The sequence below is a fragment of the Neolamprologus brichardi genome, chromosome 6 (genome assembly GCF_056152115.1).
Source record: "Neolamprologus brichardi isolate AB-2024 chromosome 6, ASM5615211v1, whole genome shotgun sequence".
Taxonomy (NCBI): domain Eukaryota; kingdom Metazoa; phylum Chordata; class Actinopteri; order Cichliformes; family Cichlidae; genus Neolamprologus; species Neolamprologus brichardi.
The window spans coordinates 37,905,001-37,923,029 of NC_142109.1; the positions used below are offsets into that span (position 1 = coordinate 37,905,001).

At 49.2% G+C, this 18,029-nt stretch overlaps 2 protein-coding genes across 9 annotated transcripts in view; both read left to right on the forward strand.

Moving 5' to 3' along the window:
- Positions 1-3,468, forward strand: part of tmem178a (transmembrane protein 178a) — an 8,517-nt gene extending 5,049 nt beyond the window's left edge. The window contains exons 4-6 of one of the 7 annotated variants that reach the window (XR_015719153.1): positions 1,587-2,432; positions 2,699-2,770; positions 2,870-3,468. Coding sequence is in view for 1 of the 7 variants with exons in the window: in XM_087842354.1 (XP_087698480.1) it covers positions 1,587-1,828 (242 nt within the window). In the remaining 6 variants the exon portion in view is untranslated. Of the gene's footprint in view, positions 1-1,586 lie in introns of all 7 variants that reach the window. The other 6 variants (XR_015719150.1, XR_015719148.1, XR_015719151.1 and 3 more) reach the window with 6 other exon arrangements.
- Positions 3,469-6,063: 2,595 nt separating this feature from the next.
- sos1 (son of sevenless homolog 1 (Drosophila)) overlaps positions 6,064-18,029 on the forward strand; it is a 33,479-nt gene continuing 21,513 nt past the window's right edge. For both annotated transcript variants that reach the window (XM_087842356.1, XM_087842355.1), the window contains exons 1-9: positions 6,064-6,702; positions 11,303-11,428; positions 13,249-13,380; positions 13,456-13,620; positions 13,754-13,963; positions 14,066-14,209; positions 14,284-14,394; positions 14,732-14,830; positions 15,331-15,458. In XM_087842356.1, the coding sequence (XP_087698482.1) occupies positions 6,616-6,702; positions 11,303-11,428; positions 13,249-13,380; positions 13,456-13,620; positions 13,754-13,963; positions 14,066-14,209; positions 14,284-14,394; positions 14,732-14,830; positions 15,331-15,458 (1,202 nt within the window). In that variant the 5' untranslated portion in view covers positions 6,064-6,615. The remainder of the gene's footprint in view (positions 6,703-11,302; positions 11,429-13,248; positions 13,381-13,455; positions 13,621-13,753; positions 13,964-14,065; positions 14,210-14,283; positions 14,395-14,731; positions 14,831-15,330; positions 15,459-18,029) is intronic.

The following is an 18,029-nucleotide window of genomic DNA, read 5'->3' on the forward strand; positions in this document are numbered from 1 at the left end:
TTTTTAATAACCATTTCAAACTGTTTACAATCAGCTGTTCTTCAATAAGACGCCACAAATTATTTTTGCCAAATATTTCTGTCCACTATAAAGGAAACATCACAGCTGATACCTGCAGGTCTGACAGCAGCAGGTGTGTCACTGCTGTTTCTACCTGGAGACAGCAGTCGCCTCATTGTTCTGACACACAACACAAAACTATCCACAACACTACACACTAACTACACAACACTACACATTAACTACACAAGACAACACACTAACTACACACTGCAAACACGCTAAACGTCACAAATCTCACATGTCAAAACTCGCTCTCTCTCTTTTTCTGTGGTGACAGTGATGCACAGTCTTGTTGGTATATGTATGATCTCTATACATTTACATCAAATAAAAACTTTGGTTGTAAGATTCATTTATTAAAAACGAGACATTTTAAATGAGAATAAGTTACCAGCTGTCAGCTGCTTAGAAAAGGATCCTGGTGTTATTTGTCTCAGAAACAGTTCATAACTTCAACTCATCCATGTCACCTAAAAGGTAAACCTGTTTCTCCATCACCTGTTCAGCTCTGATGGTTCAGTAAGGACATCTCCTGGTTTCATCTTCATGTTTCCCTCTCACCACATATCCAAACCATCATGACCAGCAGCTTTACAGCTGTGGCTCCAGCAAACATCAGCTGATACTAGAAATTAGTATTAAATAAATTCTAACAACAGCTGATCAAACATGCTGCTGTTGTTTAGCGCGACATCCGCTGGTTTCCTCTTTCTGGCGCAAAGTGGGCGATAAACAAACAAGAGAGACGATCAGCTGATCATTAATCAGTTTCATGATTGAAGTAGAAACAGGAGAGAATGAGAGAAGAAGAGGCAGCTGCAGCGTAACGACAGAATAAATCCAGCTTTGTGTCTTTTTCATTGTAGCTGAAGTCCGGGACAAACTGTCTTCCTTTTCAGCTCAACACGAAACGCGTAATATTTTCTCTCTGGTTGCTATGGTAACATGTACATATTTCTTTCAAAATAAGACACACGACTACAACACGGGAAAAGACCCAGGGAAACCAAATTAACGATAGAAACCCTGAAAACCATAAATTTCACACCCGAGCCTCAACTCTCGCGCCCCAGTACCAAACGGCTCACGGACCGGGCCTGGGGGTCGGGGACCACTGCTGTAAACGGACCAGACTTCAGTCAGGAGAACAACTGAGATAATCCATCCACAATGTGAGGTTAATATACTGCTGCATGGGCTGTAGTTACATCGAAGGTTTTTATTACCGTGCTTTAAAATGAACAGTGGTGATAAAAACAGAGAGAGGCCGGCAGGATCACTGACTGTTTTTAGGGTTTATTGAAGTTAAATAGAACAAGATACAAAACATGTTAAACACAACAGCCTTAGTAAACACAGACTAGTTTGGACCTGGAGGCAGGATTCATACGTCATCACTTACAGACCAGGTTGTGTCAGAGGGTTCATATTTTACCTGTTGGTGATGCACCTGCAGGTCTCAGCCAATTACAGCCAGCACAGGTTCAGGTGTCAGTCTGATCTGGTCTCTGATTCGTTCTCAGGGATCTTCTGCACCATCTCCCTGTGCACGTATGCAGCCAGCGTGACCTACGACCTCTCCAGAAACCCGCCCTTCATCTACGGCCTGCCGGCTGACGTGGATCACGGTTACGGCTGGTCCATCTGCTGCGCCTGGGCCAGTCTGGGTCTCACTGTAGCGTCTGGCTGCCTCGGCACCACCTTCCCCTTCCTGAGCCGGGCCGGGGGACTGCGGTCCAAAACCGCCCACGAGTCCTCCGTCTGAGGCGAGGAAGAGGACGATTCTCGGACAACAAAAGGTGTATTTTTGGCCGGTTCCATAATGGGAGGGGCCTCGGACTGCAGACGGAGCTGCGCACCTGTTCGTGCTCCTGATTTGGACCCAGCTCAGGTCACCGCAGCGTACACTCTGAGCCTCGCCCGGTTCCTGTGATCCATCTCTGCAGTGGTGTGGCCAAAGGTACCATCAGTGATCAAGTTAATAAAATAAATTAGCTGTTGGTCAATCAGGTGAGTCGTCTGTACTTACCTGACATCAAACATGTAAAGCCCAGAGTCAGACAGGTGGCCAGGTCTGTCAGTCAGCTCTGACTCACTGTTTTCTTTCTGCCGTGCCATCGTCCAATCAGAAGCTTCATCGGTGTGAAGGTCACCTGAACTGAGGCAGGTCACAAAGCTGCTGCAGCTGGGTCCCCATCAGGAGCAATAACAGGAAACACACACACACACACACACAGGTGTGCGCTGGGATCCAAACCTGCTGCAGGTGTGATCTTCATGGAGCCTTCCCATGCGGATGTTTCGGAGCGCTGCGCTCCGATCGGTCAGTTGGGCGGAGCTTCAGGTGCACGCGAGCGCTCTGAGCTCAGGTGAGTGTTATCCAGTCATGCGGGGTTCACACGTTGCTTAGGCATTTGATGGGTGTGGCCTTCTTAGTGACGACAGCCAATTACAGACAAGCAAAGCTAATTGTTCTTGCTAGGCTTGGATCCACAAGCCAGTTCAAAACGTGACAGGTGTGAGTCCCGCCTGATGGATCAGAGTCTGAGCTGCAGAGCGCCACGTGACCAGGTGGCGTGCTGCAGGTTTGGATGGCGGCGGCCGCTCACAGATGTGTATATAAATGTGCTTTCAGCTGCGAGCTGAGCCACAGACTGAACCCTTTACTCTGCGACGCCGAGCAGGTGCTGCTCGCCAGATGATCCAGGTATCAGTGCTGCCGCCCTGTTATCAAACAAAGGAGTTGACCTTTAACCTCTGACACCAACTCCTCTGTAAACAGGGTATGACACCATTTATGTTTAAGCTTTTTCAGGTATCAGCCTCTGAGACTGCATCAGCCTATCGGAAGCCCCGATGCCTTCTCGTGACCCCCCTGTGCGAGCAGAATCGGACGTTTGAAGTTCAGGCTCTGAGCTTTCAAAAACATCTGGAATTACAAACATTCATCCACCAGCTGCAGACACCAAACTGAGAATGTCCACAGCTTCCTCCCATCATCAGGAGGAGGGCTCTGATGATCAGCGAGGAGGAGGAGTTTCAGGGGGGCGGACCCATCGAGGTCTTTAGGCTCCTGAGGGAGAATGACGGTGGATGAAATGTTTGTGTGCGGCTCAAAGTCAGAGCTTTATTTAATTTCAAGCCGACACGCAGAGTGAAACGGTGACACCATCACTATCGACCTTTAACCTGTAGAATCCACACTGAAAGCCCCCATGTTCCTCCTGATGCCCCATCATAGCTCCACTGTCCCCTCATGGAACCTTTGCTGCCCCCTGCTGGACACGGCTGTAAATACATGGTGTAAACATGATGGGACTCGTCACCTGTAGCTGCTCCTGTGGAAGATCTGTCAGCATTTGTTGGATGTATTTATATCTGAGAATTAAATATTTGTTAAATGTGTGTGAGGCGTGTTATTGTGGTTCTGATAACATCACATAATGAAGAGGCGCAGGCTTCACTGAGCACATCAGGGCAGCACAACTCATCCAGTTACCAGGTGAGTTAGAAGGTAGCCGGTGGAGACAGTCACATGTGCTGCTGCTCAGAAAAGTCTGTCATTCACCTGTAACGTGAACCGTGTGACCCGGGTAGTTGGAAGAGCTGATGTTCTCACGTGTGCAGGTTTCTTATTTTCTAAAAGGTACCTGACCCAGCCTGAGCGAGTCTAAATGTTTGTCACTGAAGAACATTTCAATAAAGTTTCTTCCAGCACCATCAGATGCTATGAAGCAGTTCAGCACAACTCAGAGGGAAACGGTGACGTGTGACCATGAAGAAGATCCACTGAAACCCAGAAACAGGAGCTCAAACTATGAGGGAGACGTTTGTGAAGGTTCTCAGTCGTCCAGGTCATTGGAAGAAACGCATCTGGACTTCTTTAAGTTGCTTGAAGACGTTTCACCTCCATTCATCGGAGAGACCAAACAGCCACTTCACAAGTGCATGGCACAACACAGAAGAGCCACCTCCACGGGACAAGACTCAGCTGTCCATCTGCATCTAAAGGTCAAAGGTCACTCTTTCAAGGATGCCAATGTTCACATTTTGGACAGAGAGGACAGATGGTTTGAAAGAGGAGTGAAAGAAGCATCTATGTACACTTTGAGCGACCATCTTTGAACAGAGGCGGGGCTTATGACACCAACTCTCTGCCATCTATAATCCAGTTTTGAGTTCCCTCCCCAGACACCTTAACGCCACTCACATCCTGGACCATCTGACCTCAGGAAATCACACGATAGGTTTCACAATGAGCTCACCCGAAACTCTGGCTGATTGTGACCCACACCCAGTTCCACACCTTGGCTCATGTGATTAGAGGATCATCAGGGGGAAACTCCCACTGGGTTTATATCTGGGACTCTCCACCATTTGACCTTAGAACTGAAGAAGCTTCTCGGCTGAGAGGTGAAACGTCTTCAAGTAACTTAAAGAAGTCCAGACGCTTTTCTTTCCAAGCTCCTTCGACCATGGAGGTGACAAAACTAAAGAATCAGGAAACTGGAGAAAGCTCTGAGTCTGCCCAGAACGCTTATAAGAACGAGGTGCGACATCACAGAGATGTTAACATTGTTTAAATATGCAGGCTGCTTATTATCACAATGACAGAGAGACTTAGAGTGACCATCTTCAGTTCATGTTGAAAACTTTTTATTTTTTCAAACACATAAATCATTAAAAGTTCCCTAAAATCTTCAGCAGCCTCTCAGGAAACATGAGAGCCTTTATTTCCACTCAGCTCTTTGGGGGTCAGCACAGTCCCTGATCCGTCCTCCTCTGGCTTCACTGGGGTGGCTCAGGTGGTGGAGCAGGTCACCTGCTAATCTGGAAGGTGGGTGGGTATCAGATGTCAGGTATCCTTGGACGAGATACTGACCTGAAGTCACTCTCCGATGAATGTGTGTGAACGTCAGATAGAAAGAGCACAGAAAAGTGCTTTGAGTGCTCAGACTAGAAAAGCACCATATAAGAACCATTTACTGTTCCAGTGAGAGCAGCCTTAAGCTCAAAGCTATTTTAAAAACACACCACTCCTTTACAGCTGCCTGTGGACACCAAAGGGTTAAAATATCCCCATTTATTGTCTAAATCCAGCCATCAGTCAGATCATGGTGGCAGTAGGTTAAACAGCTATTCCAGAAACCAAGGTGTTGCCGGGTTAGATAATATATAATCTCTCCATCAGGTTATGGGTGCAGCTCAGTGTTGCAGGTGAAACAGAGAGCTCTTTGGATCTGTGGGAAATATTAGTGTGTATCAGGAAGTCAGAACAGTCATTGCTGTAAATGATCCTGAGGTCCTGATTCATCTTCCAGTTGGTCGACATTTCTGTTTCCACGGGGCTGATGGTTGTGTGAGTCTTTGTCCAGCAGGGGCTAGCTCGTTTTATGCCTGATACACACATATCTAAAAATGATTTTTAAGATTAGATATCCTAGATTAGTCCCACATGTGGGAAATTAGTTTTGTTACAGCAGTGGACAGTGCAAAGTTGCATAGAAAAATTAGAGAAAAAACACTGGAATAAAATATCTATGAGATACTGTACACAATAGAATAGAATAAAATAAAAACAAAATACTATATACAATCGAATAAAATAGAATACAAATGCTATATACAACTGAGTGTAATACAACGATGCCAGAAAGAGTTTTGCACTTAGTGTTATTGCACATGTGTGGATGTGTTTGATCAGTTGGAGTCTTTGTTGTGGAGTCTGACAGCAGTGGGGAGGAAAGACCTGCGGGACCGAGAGGTTTTCTTTTGTACATTAAGATTTTGTGTACTTTTTGATATTTTGGTGTTATTTTTAGTTTTGTATTTATTTATTTTTTGATAAATTTTGAATATTTTTGTTTCTTTTTTTTGTTGAATTTGGAATCTTGTTATTTTTAGTCCTCACTTATCGACATGGCTGCCAACGTCACTGTGACACGCGCAGTGAAGCACGCTCTCCTGCGCAGGAGCCCCGCCCATATACGTCAGGACTCGCCCTGTACGCATGTGCAGCCGATACTCTACGGTTCCCCAGACTCTGGTGACAACAACCGCCCTCCGTTAGCTCACGGACTGTCCGCCTGTCAGGGGCCCGGGGCCGGACGCGCCGTCTGAGAGAGTCCGGGGGACATAGTGTGGGCAACGGACGCTAAGCGAAAGCCACGACGCTGGAGAGTCGGTGTGTCGGTGAGCCTTTGGTTCGCACCGCCCGCCCGGTAACAACGCGCCCGCTGCCCGGCAGCTGCTGGCCGGTCGGTCCGTTTACCGAGCCGCCGCTAACGCTAGCAGGCGGGCTAACGCCGCGGCAGATCAGCGTCCCGGTGGCCGTTCGTCATGCTCTGCTCCCGGTGAGCGGAGCCGCGGGCAGCTGCTAGCCCGGAGCTAACGGCTAGCTCTCCGAGGATGGTCGCAGTGAGGGCGGCTGCTCTGGAGGATTGGCCCGGATGTTCTGAGCTTCACGGCTTCACCCGCCCTGCTGGACCCGGACTGCCGCTCACCGAACCGGGCGTGTGAGTCCGGCTTCTCAGACCCGCGGGAGCGGCAGCCATGCAGGCGGCGCAGCCGCAGTACGACTTCTTCAGCGAAGAGAACGGTCCGAAATGGAGAGGCCTGCTGGTGCCCTCACTGGAAAAGGTAAACACACACACGACCCCGAACAGAGACACACAGACAGACCTTCAGGTGTGTGCAGGTGAGCTGCGTGTATCCTGACGGTGCTCTGAGCAGGTGTTTGTCTCACCCGAGTCCACCCTCGGGTTGTGGTGCATCGTGGTTACTGAGCATCACGGTGGTCGGCAGGTAAAACTCCACAGAATGATGACTAGAGCTTCATCAGAGCCTTGTGTCGAGGCTGATCCACAAATATGCTGGATCATTGTGTCCTCACCTGTTTAGAGGATCATCGTCAAACATCAGTCTGACCTCACACTGAAGGTGTTAGTAGTGAGGATGATGATGGTGGTTCCACAGAGGAGGGGCCTGAAAACCGAAGGCTCTTCCTCCCATTATACTTTTAAATTTTTACTTTAAAAGGATTTTGAATTCTGGATTTAACAGGAAGCCAAAACAGGAGAAATCTGCTCTCTCTTTCTAGTCCCTGTCAGTACTCTTGCTGCAGCATTTTGGATTAGCTGAAGGCTTTTCAGGGAGTTTTTAGGACTTCCTGATAATAATGAATTACAGTCATCCAGCCTGGAAGTAATAAATGCATGAACTAGTTTTCAGCGTCACTCTGAGACAGGATATTTCTAACTTTAGAGATGTTGCACAAATGGAAGAAAGCAGTCTCACATATTTGTTTAATATGTGCGTTGAAGGACATATCCTGGTCAAAGATGACTCCAAGGTTCCTCACAGTGTTACTGGAGGCCAAGGTAATGCCATCCAGAGTAAGAATCTGGTTAGATACCATATTTCTAAGCTTTTCAGCGCCGAGTACAATAACCTCAGTTTTATCTGAATTAAGAAGCAGAAAGTTAGCGGCCATCCAGGTCTTTATGTCTTTAAGACATTCCTGCAGTTTAACTCATTGGTGTGTGTTATCTGGCTTCATGGACAGATAGAGCTGGGTGTCATCTGCATAGCAGTGTAAATGTATGCTATGTCTTCTAATGATGCTGCCTAAGGGAAGCATGTATAATGTAAACAGAATTGGTCCTAGCACTGAACCCTGTGGAACTCCATAATTAACCTCAGTGTGTGAAGAGGACTCTCCATTTACATGCACAAACTGGAGTCTATTAGAGAGATATGATACAAACCACTGCAGCACAGTACCTGTAATACCTACAGCCTGGTTGGAGATTGGCCTGTAGTTAGCAAAGAGCTGTGTGAACAGATTAAAATGTTATTTGTGAAGAAGTTCATGAAGTCATCACTAGTTAACGTTAAAGGGATGGTTGGCTCAACAGAGCTCTGACTGTTTGTCAGCCTGGCTACAGTGCTGAAGAGAAACCTGGGGTTGTTCTTATTTCCTTCAATCAGTGACGAATAGTAAGATGTTCTGGCTTTGTGGAGGGCTTTCTTATAAAGCAACAAACTATTTCTCCAGGCTAAATGATGATCCTCTAAATTTGTGACACGCCATTTCCTCTCCAGCTTACGAGTCATCTGCTTTAGGGTACGTGTTTGAGAATTATACCACGGGGTCAGGTACTTCTGATTTGAGACCTTAGTTTTCACAGGAGCTACAGTATCCAGAGTCGTACGTAGTGAGGAGGTGAAATTATTAACAAGATGATCGACCTCTGTTGGAGCAGCGTTCAGGTAGCTGGAGGAGTTTAGCTGCTCCTCTGAGTTTGTTATCCCTGATATGAGGTAACTTCATCTCTGAGTCACTTACAATGGTAACAGACTGTGAACCTAACCTGATAACTGGCAGGTGTTATTCAATAAACACTGAGTTTCTCTGTGACTCCTCCCCTCTGCTGCACCTGAACCAGCTGACTGACCCGCTCATTTGTTTCCTCGTTCATAGGTGCTGCCTACGCGCACAGAGGAGCAAAATCTGCTGGAGCAGTTTGTTTTTACAAAAACTGAAGTTCCAGATTAATGTTACTTTGTTGGTTACTTAACATGAAGCTTTTGCAGTCATTCAGTCGCCAGTGTAACAGGACAGAGGCAGCGATGACATCACACAGGCAGCGATGACATCAGAGTCAGATGTCTGTGGACACTGATGCTGTCAGTCTGTCAGCTTCCTTGCAAACATTTCACACTGATTGATGATCAATCGTCTGTCTTATTGCTCTGATGGATAAACTGCGTCACAGTTGGATCTTGGAGATGACGTGAAAATCGGAGTGAAGCTGACGCTGAAGTGACTTTAAGACTCTAACACAGAACTAAATGTGTTTAAAATCAAGTTTTAAGTGCAGCAGACAGCTAGGGCTGGGCCATATCATACCGTTCACGGTAATACCGGTGTGATGTTGGGCAATGGTTAGAAAATGAAATATGGCGATAGAATGTGGGTAAAACGCGCATGCGCAGTGCCTTTGTTTTCATACGCACATGGCGGCGACGCAGAATGAGAAGAGCGAAAGTGGATCGTTGAATGAAACGTATGAACCAGAACTGGTTTGTAAAAATGCTGCAGCTTCACTGGTGTGGAACTGGTTCAGCTTTCGTCCATCAGATACACAACAAAGCACTATTTGTGGTAGCGCATGCTAGCGGGCCGTTGTTATTACCGTGTTGTTTGGAAAATACGGCGCACTTAAAATCAATCCTTTGATTTTTCTGAAAGTCGACAGAGCCCCTTATAATCCCGTGCGCCTTATGTATGAACTCTGGTTGTGTTCACTGACCTCGAAACGATTTTATGTACACGGTGCTCGAAAATCTGTCAGATGTTTCAGTACGACTTTGCTAAGCTACGAAGCCGCACCGCTTGATGGATTGTCGGAGCATTACGGCTATCGTAGGCGGAGCCTCGCGGAGTGATACATACTGTGCTTCAATATAATATTACCGTATTGTGTGTGTATAACCTCTTTTTAAGTTTTGTGGATATTATACATCAGGGGCGATTCTAGGATCAGAGCTTTGGGGGTGCTGAGCACCCAGAGAGCTGCCCAGCCAGGCAAGGTAAACTTGACTCGTCACAATGAGACGTCTTCCCCGTCTCTGTCAGTCCCTGCATCCTTAAATTTCTCCAGTTGTCCCGAGTTGTCTCTGACTGTCACTTTGGTGCATTTAAACCCCTGTTCCTCCCTGTCCTCATCGTCTGTTGTCTCCGTTATCAGTCATAATTTTACCCTCTCTGTGCAAGTCTGCAAATTTCTTTATTAAATCATAAGATTCTTAAATTCATCAAGTCTCTCTGTGCCTGGGTCCTCGTCACAGAACATGACATCACTGTTTTGTACATTTTAACACAATTTAATCCCACATTTGTGAAACAAAAGAAAAACACTTTTTTGAAAAGTCTGTAACAAAACCATCAAATCTGATAAAGGTTATTTAAATGCTGCTAAAGAAGAATGGATTGGAATAAAAAAAAAAATACATATCCTAACCTTAATTACTGGGAGAATAATGAATGATGCTCATAGTGAGTAAAAAGTAAACTGAGTGCATTTTTTGCATTTTTGCATTATCCTTTACTGATGGATCATTTCTTCTTACACTTTTACCTGAATGTGGCTCAAGTTCCTCATATCCATTATGAACCTGGCTGCCTCTGCACACACGCACACACACACACACACACACGTACACACACACACACGCGCGCGCACACACACACACACACACACACACAGACACACCAGGAGTTATAAGGTTAATGGGCATCCAGTCAGTTAGCTAGTTAGTACTTTGGGTTCAATATTGGCACATATGACAAAATAACCAAAGGCACTGCGCATGCGCGTTTTAGCCAGATTCTATCGCCATATTTCATTTTCTTACCGTTGCCCAACATTATACTGGTATTACTGTGAACGGTATGATATGGCCCGGCCCTAGTCAGTTATATCGTTATCGCAAATTTTCAAATGTATATCGTGATAAATATTTTTGGTCATATCGCCCTGCTCTAGCAGACAGTCTGATTGTAATCTGATTACATTTCATGTTGAAATGCATTCACAGATTGAAGCTCAGTCATTTAGACAGCATTTTGAGGCTTCAGAGCGTCGGCAGGTTTCCCACTGACAATCACCTGAATCATTTTCAGCGGCGCGACCCAGAACGGAGCGTGTGCTCTGTAACAGATCAGCAAACTGTCCGAGTTCCAGAGTGGATCACGTTTACAGTCGTGGATTCAAGTTTTATTGTCTTTTATTTTATTGTATTGGAACATTTACCTGTAATGAAATTCTTCCTCAGCTTTACATGAACATTAGAAAGTGTACAACTATATCAAAGAAGGAAAATAATAATAATATAAAAATACCAAAGTATTAAATATTAACAATCGTTTGGTATTTACAGTTTGTGCAGAACTGTGCAGTGAGGATTTCAGTTTTATTTATAAAGCACGAAATGACAACGACGGTCACCTCAGGGCGCTTTATGTTGGAAGGTAATAATAATAATAATAATCAGCAGCTTCTTCTGCATTTATGACCTGAATTCCTGATTTCAAATCGTCCTTCCAAACTTAAATATCTAAAATCTGTAAACGCTGAGACATTTGTAAACGTCGCAGTCATGCCCAGCACATTTATTAGTAACTGTCATGAAGCCACGAGCTGCCAGTGACTATGACTGATCTGTGTGTGTTCAGGTACTGAACCAGGTGCATCCTAACCTGGTGTCCCAGCAGGAGGCGCTGCAGTACGTGGAGGAGCTGATCCTGCAGCTGCTCAGTATGCTGTGTCAGGCTCAGCCGCGCACGTGCCAGGACGTCGAGGTGAGGCACGCTAACGATCATGCACGCCAGGTTCTTTCTGTGTTTACTGTTATTTTTACCATTTAAATAAAGTTTTGATGTTTGCGTCAGAAGTCAGCTGGAAGCAGCTGAACAGCCAATCACATGAGTTCCTGATGATGACATCACTGTGAGGCCGAGGTGGGATCGGCGGCTGCGATGACGTAACGAGGTGCTGTCTGGGGAAAAAAAACAAAACGCCACGCTGTTGGCGTTTTAATCCTCAACCCGATCCCTGATATTTGACCTTTGACCCCTGACCTTTGACCCCTGACCGTTCCTCAGACTCACATCCTGTGTGTGTTCGTGTTTGGTGACACGTGCCATCCGTTGATCGCGCTCACAGAGGTCACCTGATCCCTCAGGCTGCATCATGTGACAGGACATGATGTCGTGTAAGTGCTGGACATGTGACCAAGCAGCAGACCGGCTGCACTGCACACCTGGACAGGTGTAAGGATGTAAGTCAGTACTAGCTCTCGATACTCGTCGTCCCGGTTCCTTGTGATTGTTGCCGAGCAGGTGTGAACACCGAGGGTTAATCGCCGCACAGGTGCCGTTACCTGAGCTGAACCTGAGTAATGCACCGTTTCAGCTCACGCCTCCTCGAGTAGTGATGGCACTAACTTCCTCTTCATCGTGCGTCTGCGTGTCCCAGCTTCTTCCTCGCCTCAGCGGTGCCGGAGCTGCAGATCCACCTGTGGTTTGTGCAGGATCACAGAGTCCACCGGCCTGCTCCTCGTCGTCATGGCGCTCCTCGTCGTCATGGCGCTCCTTTGTTTTTCCTCATCGTCCACAGCTCAGCGTTTGAATCATGGATGTGACTCCGGTTCTTGGATGACATCGAGGATTCAGGACAGGAGGCGGTTCTCCAGAAACGCCCGCGTGCAGGCGGAGCTTATCGTTAGGCAGGTTTCTTCCTGTTTTCCCACCGTCGGCCTGCTCAGAGTTTTCTCTGCTCTTTACTACAGTGTAAAGCGCTTTCAGGCGACTGTTGCTGTGATTATAAAAATGAGTTGAATCAAGAGACCCGTCAATAACCGAGCCGTGACGGACAGAATAACCTCGGGTTATTGGCTCAGAGCACAGGACAGGTGTGCTGTGCCGTGTGATCAACTGTACCCATGGCGTCAACCCAGAAACCACATCAGATCTGTGCTGTGCGATATGACCCGGTTATCTCCCGATAACCTTATCTGTCACTAAATGTGCTTTTTCTGTAACTCGACCTGTGTGCGGCGTTTTCAGCGGAGTGTTCTGACCGATGCGTGAAACCATCTATTTTTAGATAGAAGTTGTAACGGCCGCCATTTTCTTTGAGTCTTTCTACACGGCGTGCTGCGGGGAAACGTCTGAGGTTGGTTTGGAGCAGCTGACGGCTCTTTGTTGCTTCTCTCTGTCACCTGAGAAGAGCTCTGTGCTGTTTCAGTCTGAGGTGGGCGCCGGTTTGTGCCAGAACTTACATTGTGCAGTTTTCCGTGTCAGACGTTTCATAACCAAACCGTGTTTGCAACAGAGGCGGCGCTCGTTTAGGAATGAGGTCCGGACTTGTGTGGACTGGTCCGTCTGTTTGTAGCTACCTGGTTCTGCCTCGTCTAAACTGGTCGTGCTGGGATTCCCTGTCCCATAATCAGTGGATTTTGCGTCACCATGAAACAAACGATAGTGTATGATATGAAAGATGTTTTCATTTCGTCATATCGCACAGCCCTGCTCAGATCAGGTGTTGTTTGGTTCATATCGGCCCAGCCAAGGCGTGCAGGCTACGCTTCGTGTCCTGAACACGCCCCTTTTCTCTCCAGGAGCGCGTGCAGAAGAGTTTTCCTCACCCGATCGATAAGTGGGCGCTCAGTGATGCTCAGAGCGCCATTGAGAAGAGGAGGAGGAGGAACCCGCTGGCGCTGCCTGTTGATAAGATCCATCCCCTGCTCAAGGTACGTTTCTTCATCATGTGGCTTACGCACATTTCCCATGATGCCTCGCGTGTGTTCACCACTGCTGTGCTTCAGGAGGTGCTGGGCTATAAGATCGACCACCAGGTGTCCGTGTACATGGTCGCCGTGCTGGAGTACATCTCTGCGGACATCCTGAAGCTGGCAGGAAATTACGTGAGGAACATTCGACACTATGAGATCTCCCAGCAGGATATCACCGTGGCCATGTGTGCCGACAAGGTCGCTCACGCACACGCACACAGCAAACTACAACACAGTGAAAGCTCCACACCGTGCAGCCGCTCAGTCTCATGGTCTGGAGGAACCTTTAAATCTGCGTGTCTCACCTGTAGGTCTGTGTGTCGCTGTGCAGGTGCTGATGAACATGTTTCACCAGGACGAGGAGGACATCAGCGGCTTCCCACTGATGGATGAGGAGCCGTCAGCCAATGAGGAGCAGAGTTACTACGAGCTGGTGAAGAGCTTCATGGCGGACTGTCGGCAGTACCTGAGGCAGCTCAACCTGATCATCAGGGTGTTCAGGGAGCCCTTCAACTCCAACGCCATGCTCTTCTCCCAGCACGTATGTCCACCGGTGACATCACCAACTGGTCTGGTGATTGGTGACACTGTGAGTGACGATGACGTGTTCGAGTTGGTGTAATTGACGAGTCTCTGATTGCAGGATGTGGAGAGCATCTTCAGTCGGATCCTGGATATCCACGAGGTGACGGTGAAGCTGCTCGGTCTGATCGAGGACACGGTGGAAATGACCGGTGAGGGAAGTCCTCATCCTCTGGTGGGCAGCTGCTTCGAGGACCTGGCTGAGGTCTGTACGCCGGTGCATTGATCTGTCGATCGATCGGTTGTCTGCTTGAGAATGACGTGAGCTTTGATTGGCAGGAGTTGGCTTTCGACCCCTATGAGACGTACGCTCAGGACATGCTGCGCTCTGGCTTCCACGAACACTTCCTCAGTCAGGTGTCCAAACCTGGAGCTTCCTTCCACCTGCAGGTGAGGCCAGTACTCTGATTACAATGGTTCTGTCAGAGAAGGTGAAAGCAGACCTTTCTGACCTTTGACCTCTTTGCTCTGAGCTTCTGGGATCAGTTAAATAAAAAAATAAAGCCTGTAGTGTTTCCTGCACGTTCGTTGGCTAACGACTTATCAATCACAAGTCGTTAGCCAACGAGCGCGCTCTCACAGTCAGAGCCAGAACAGACGAGCGGGTGCAACGTCAGCTGATTATCATGTGACACGAACCTCTGCTCAGGTGTTGATAGAGATCGGCGTGTGCGGCGGGTCACGTGACCGCTGATGATGAAACGTCTGTCTGTCTGTCTGTCTGCAGTCCATCTGCGAGGGCTTTAAAGAGGCCGTTCAGTACGTTCTGCCCAGGCTGCTGCTCACACCTGTTTACCACTGCCTGCACCTGTTCGAGATCCTCAAGGTGAGTCTCCTGACACTGACGTTTGTGCATGTGTGTTTCTGCACGCTTCCACCCGCAGAGATCAACAGAGGCGATGCCGAACGCTCGAGATTCAACACCTGTAACTCACCTGCCTTACACGCACTACACCTGTATCACACCTGGTCATAGCACCGCCTTATGATGTGGCGGTATCCTGCCACAGAGCATTCCCCGCAGGCCGGCGGTGGCTGAGCACAGGAAACTGGTCCCAGGTGAACCCAGTCAGGTGCGCTGACGGCACGCACCAGTCTCCCGTGGAGCCGGTCCAGGTCTGGGACTTTCCACCGCGGCCGTAAGAGGCTTTGCCCCTCTGAGGGCAAATCTCTGAAATACCTCCAGTCATGTAGTGCAGATTATTTCACAGCTGAGGGCCCACGGGGGGGCAGAGGGAGTCCTGGACTCTGATTGGACAGCACAGGTTTTGTTCTTAGTTCTCTGTCTGATGGAGGTAGTTAGCCCCTCCCCCTCTGTTTCCACAGCAACTGGAGGAGAAGAGTCAGGACGACGAGGATAAAGAGTGTCTGAAACAGGCCATCACGGCTCTGCTCAACCTGCAGAGCAGCATGGAGAGGATCTGCTCCAGGAGCCTGGCCAAGAGGAGGCTCAGGTACGCACACCTGCACGCACACAGACACACACCAGCACGCACACACACGCACACCTGCACGCACACACACGCACACCTGCACGCACACACACGCACACCTGCACGCACACAGACACACACCTGCACGCACACGCACACCTGCACGCACACAGACACACACCAGCACGCACACACACGCACACCTGCACGCACACACACGCACACCTGCACGCACACAGACACACACCTGCACGCACACACACACACACCTGCACGCACACAGACACACACACACCTGCACGCACACACACACACACCTGCACGCACACAGACACACGCCTGCACGCACACAGACACACACCTGCACGCACACAGACACACACGCCTGCACGCACACAGACACACACCTGCACGCACACACACACCTGCACACACACGCACACCTGCACGCACACAGACACACACCTGCACGCACACAGACACACGCCTGCACGCACACAGACACACACCTGCACGCACACACACACCTGCACGCACACAGACACACACCTGCACGCACACAGACACACACCTGCACGCACACAGACACACACCTGCACGCACACACACACACACACCTGCACGCACACAGACACACACCTGCACGCACACGCACACCTGCACGCACACACGCCTGCACGCACACAGACACACACCTGCACGCACACAGACGCACACCTGCACGCACACACACGCCTGCACGCACACAGACGCACGCCTGCACGCACACAGACGCACACCTGCACGCACACACACGCCTGCACGCACACACACACACGCCTGCACGCACACAGACACACGCCTGCACGCACACAGACACACGCCTGCACGCACACAGACGCCTGCACGCACACAGACACACACCTGCACGCACACAGACGCACACCTGCACGCACACAGACACACACGTGATGGACGGGCAGAGGGCATGAGCAAAAAGGATAATAAGAAGCTCATGACCGACAGCAGGTTATTGATCTTCACCTGTTCATCAATAACTAATAATCAGAGTCAGGCGTGTAGACGACACGAGGACTCCTGTACCTGTTCACAGAGTCCGCCTTCACACCTGAGTGTGAGATCTCCGAGCCAGGACAGAACCGGCCGAGTTCAGCTGTAACGGCCGGGCACTCGGCAGCAGCTCGCGCTCTGCACAAACACTGTGGGTGGGACTCCGCCCATCCTCTGCGTTTCCCTTTGGACCAAAATAGAGCAGGATGGGGAGGGGAGGGTTCGTTAGGGTCGCCGGTGGGGGGGTGGCGGTGTTTGGAGGAAGTGGCGTAAGCGCGAGGGCAGCTTATTGTTCTCTGTTAGAAAGAAAAGAGCTCAGAGAGAGAGAGGGGGAAAAGCTGCTGCCCGCTCAGTAAAGTTTCTCCTTTATTACACGACAAACGAGCAGGCGGAGGACCCACGGTCGGACGACTGGCAGGAGGACATGAGGACGTAGGTGACCTCTCTTTGTTCTCGTGTTTTCCTGCAGGCGTGATGGTGGTAGACAAAGAGCGGTGGAGTAAACTGGAGAAAAGCGGCTTAGATACGACCTGTTAGTGTTGTAGCAGTCGATGCTAAGGAGCCAACGGCTAACGAGGGGATTGGCTGGTTTTAAGTTTGAGACGTTCGGCATCAGGCTCAGAAGAAACCATGATACGAGAAATGTAATGGAGGTGTGGTTAAACTGATGCCCCGCCCACCAGCAGGGATGCTGCTTTGAACTGCACCATGCATGCTCCCTCTTCTCCATAGCCTGGCGGAAACGGCGTCCGAATCTCCGTTTCTGATTGGTCAGAGCACAGAAGTTTTTGTTCCACCCTAACTCTGAGGAGGTGGAGGTGTTTCCCTCTGTGGCTGAGCACCACCTGTCTGGCTGAATATAGCGCAGACCGCCGTCCTCCATCTCTTCACCGACGAGTTACAGAAGAGCTGCTGTAGCTCACAGAGAAACAAGCTGGAAAAGATCAGCCTGTGAGGCGGGTGGAGGCGGGTGGAGGGAGAGGTGGTGCAGTTGGATTCATCGCTGGTTAGACAAAGATGTGTTTCATAACTCTGAACAACAGATTTTTAAATCCGTCCCGCTGAGACTGAAGTGCAGGTGTCAGGTTTTAGTCATCGACAGTTTAGCACTCGCTGCCATGTTCAGAGCTACCTGGTGAGGTGAGGCGCTCAGGTGAGGCGCTCAGGTGAGGCGCTCAGGTGAGGCGCTCATTACTCTTATTAAAGCTGAAAGTCACAGCTGGATGGATCCTTGCACAAATCATGCAGATAAGGCTGGTAATGAATGACCAGAGGCAGGTGGATGGGGGCGGGTGGCTGGAGATGGGTGGATGGGGGTGGGTGGATGGAGGCAGGTGGATGGGGGCTGGTGGATGGAGGCAGGTGGATGGGGGCGGGTGGATGGCGTGGGGTAGAGATGCATAAAAGCCAATGATGGAGGCCGGTGCCGGCCGATGGGTTCAAAGTTATGGTCTCTGGTAGGGGCAGATAAATATCAGTAGGTAAATGCCTGGTGTTGGAGGCAGGTGGATGGAGGCAGGTGGACGGGGGCAGGTGGATGGA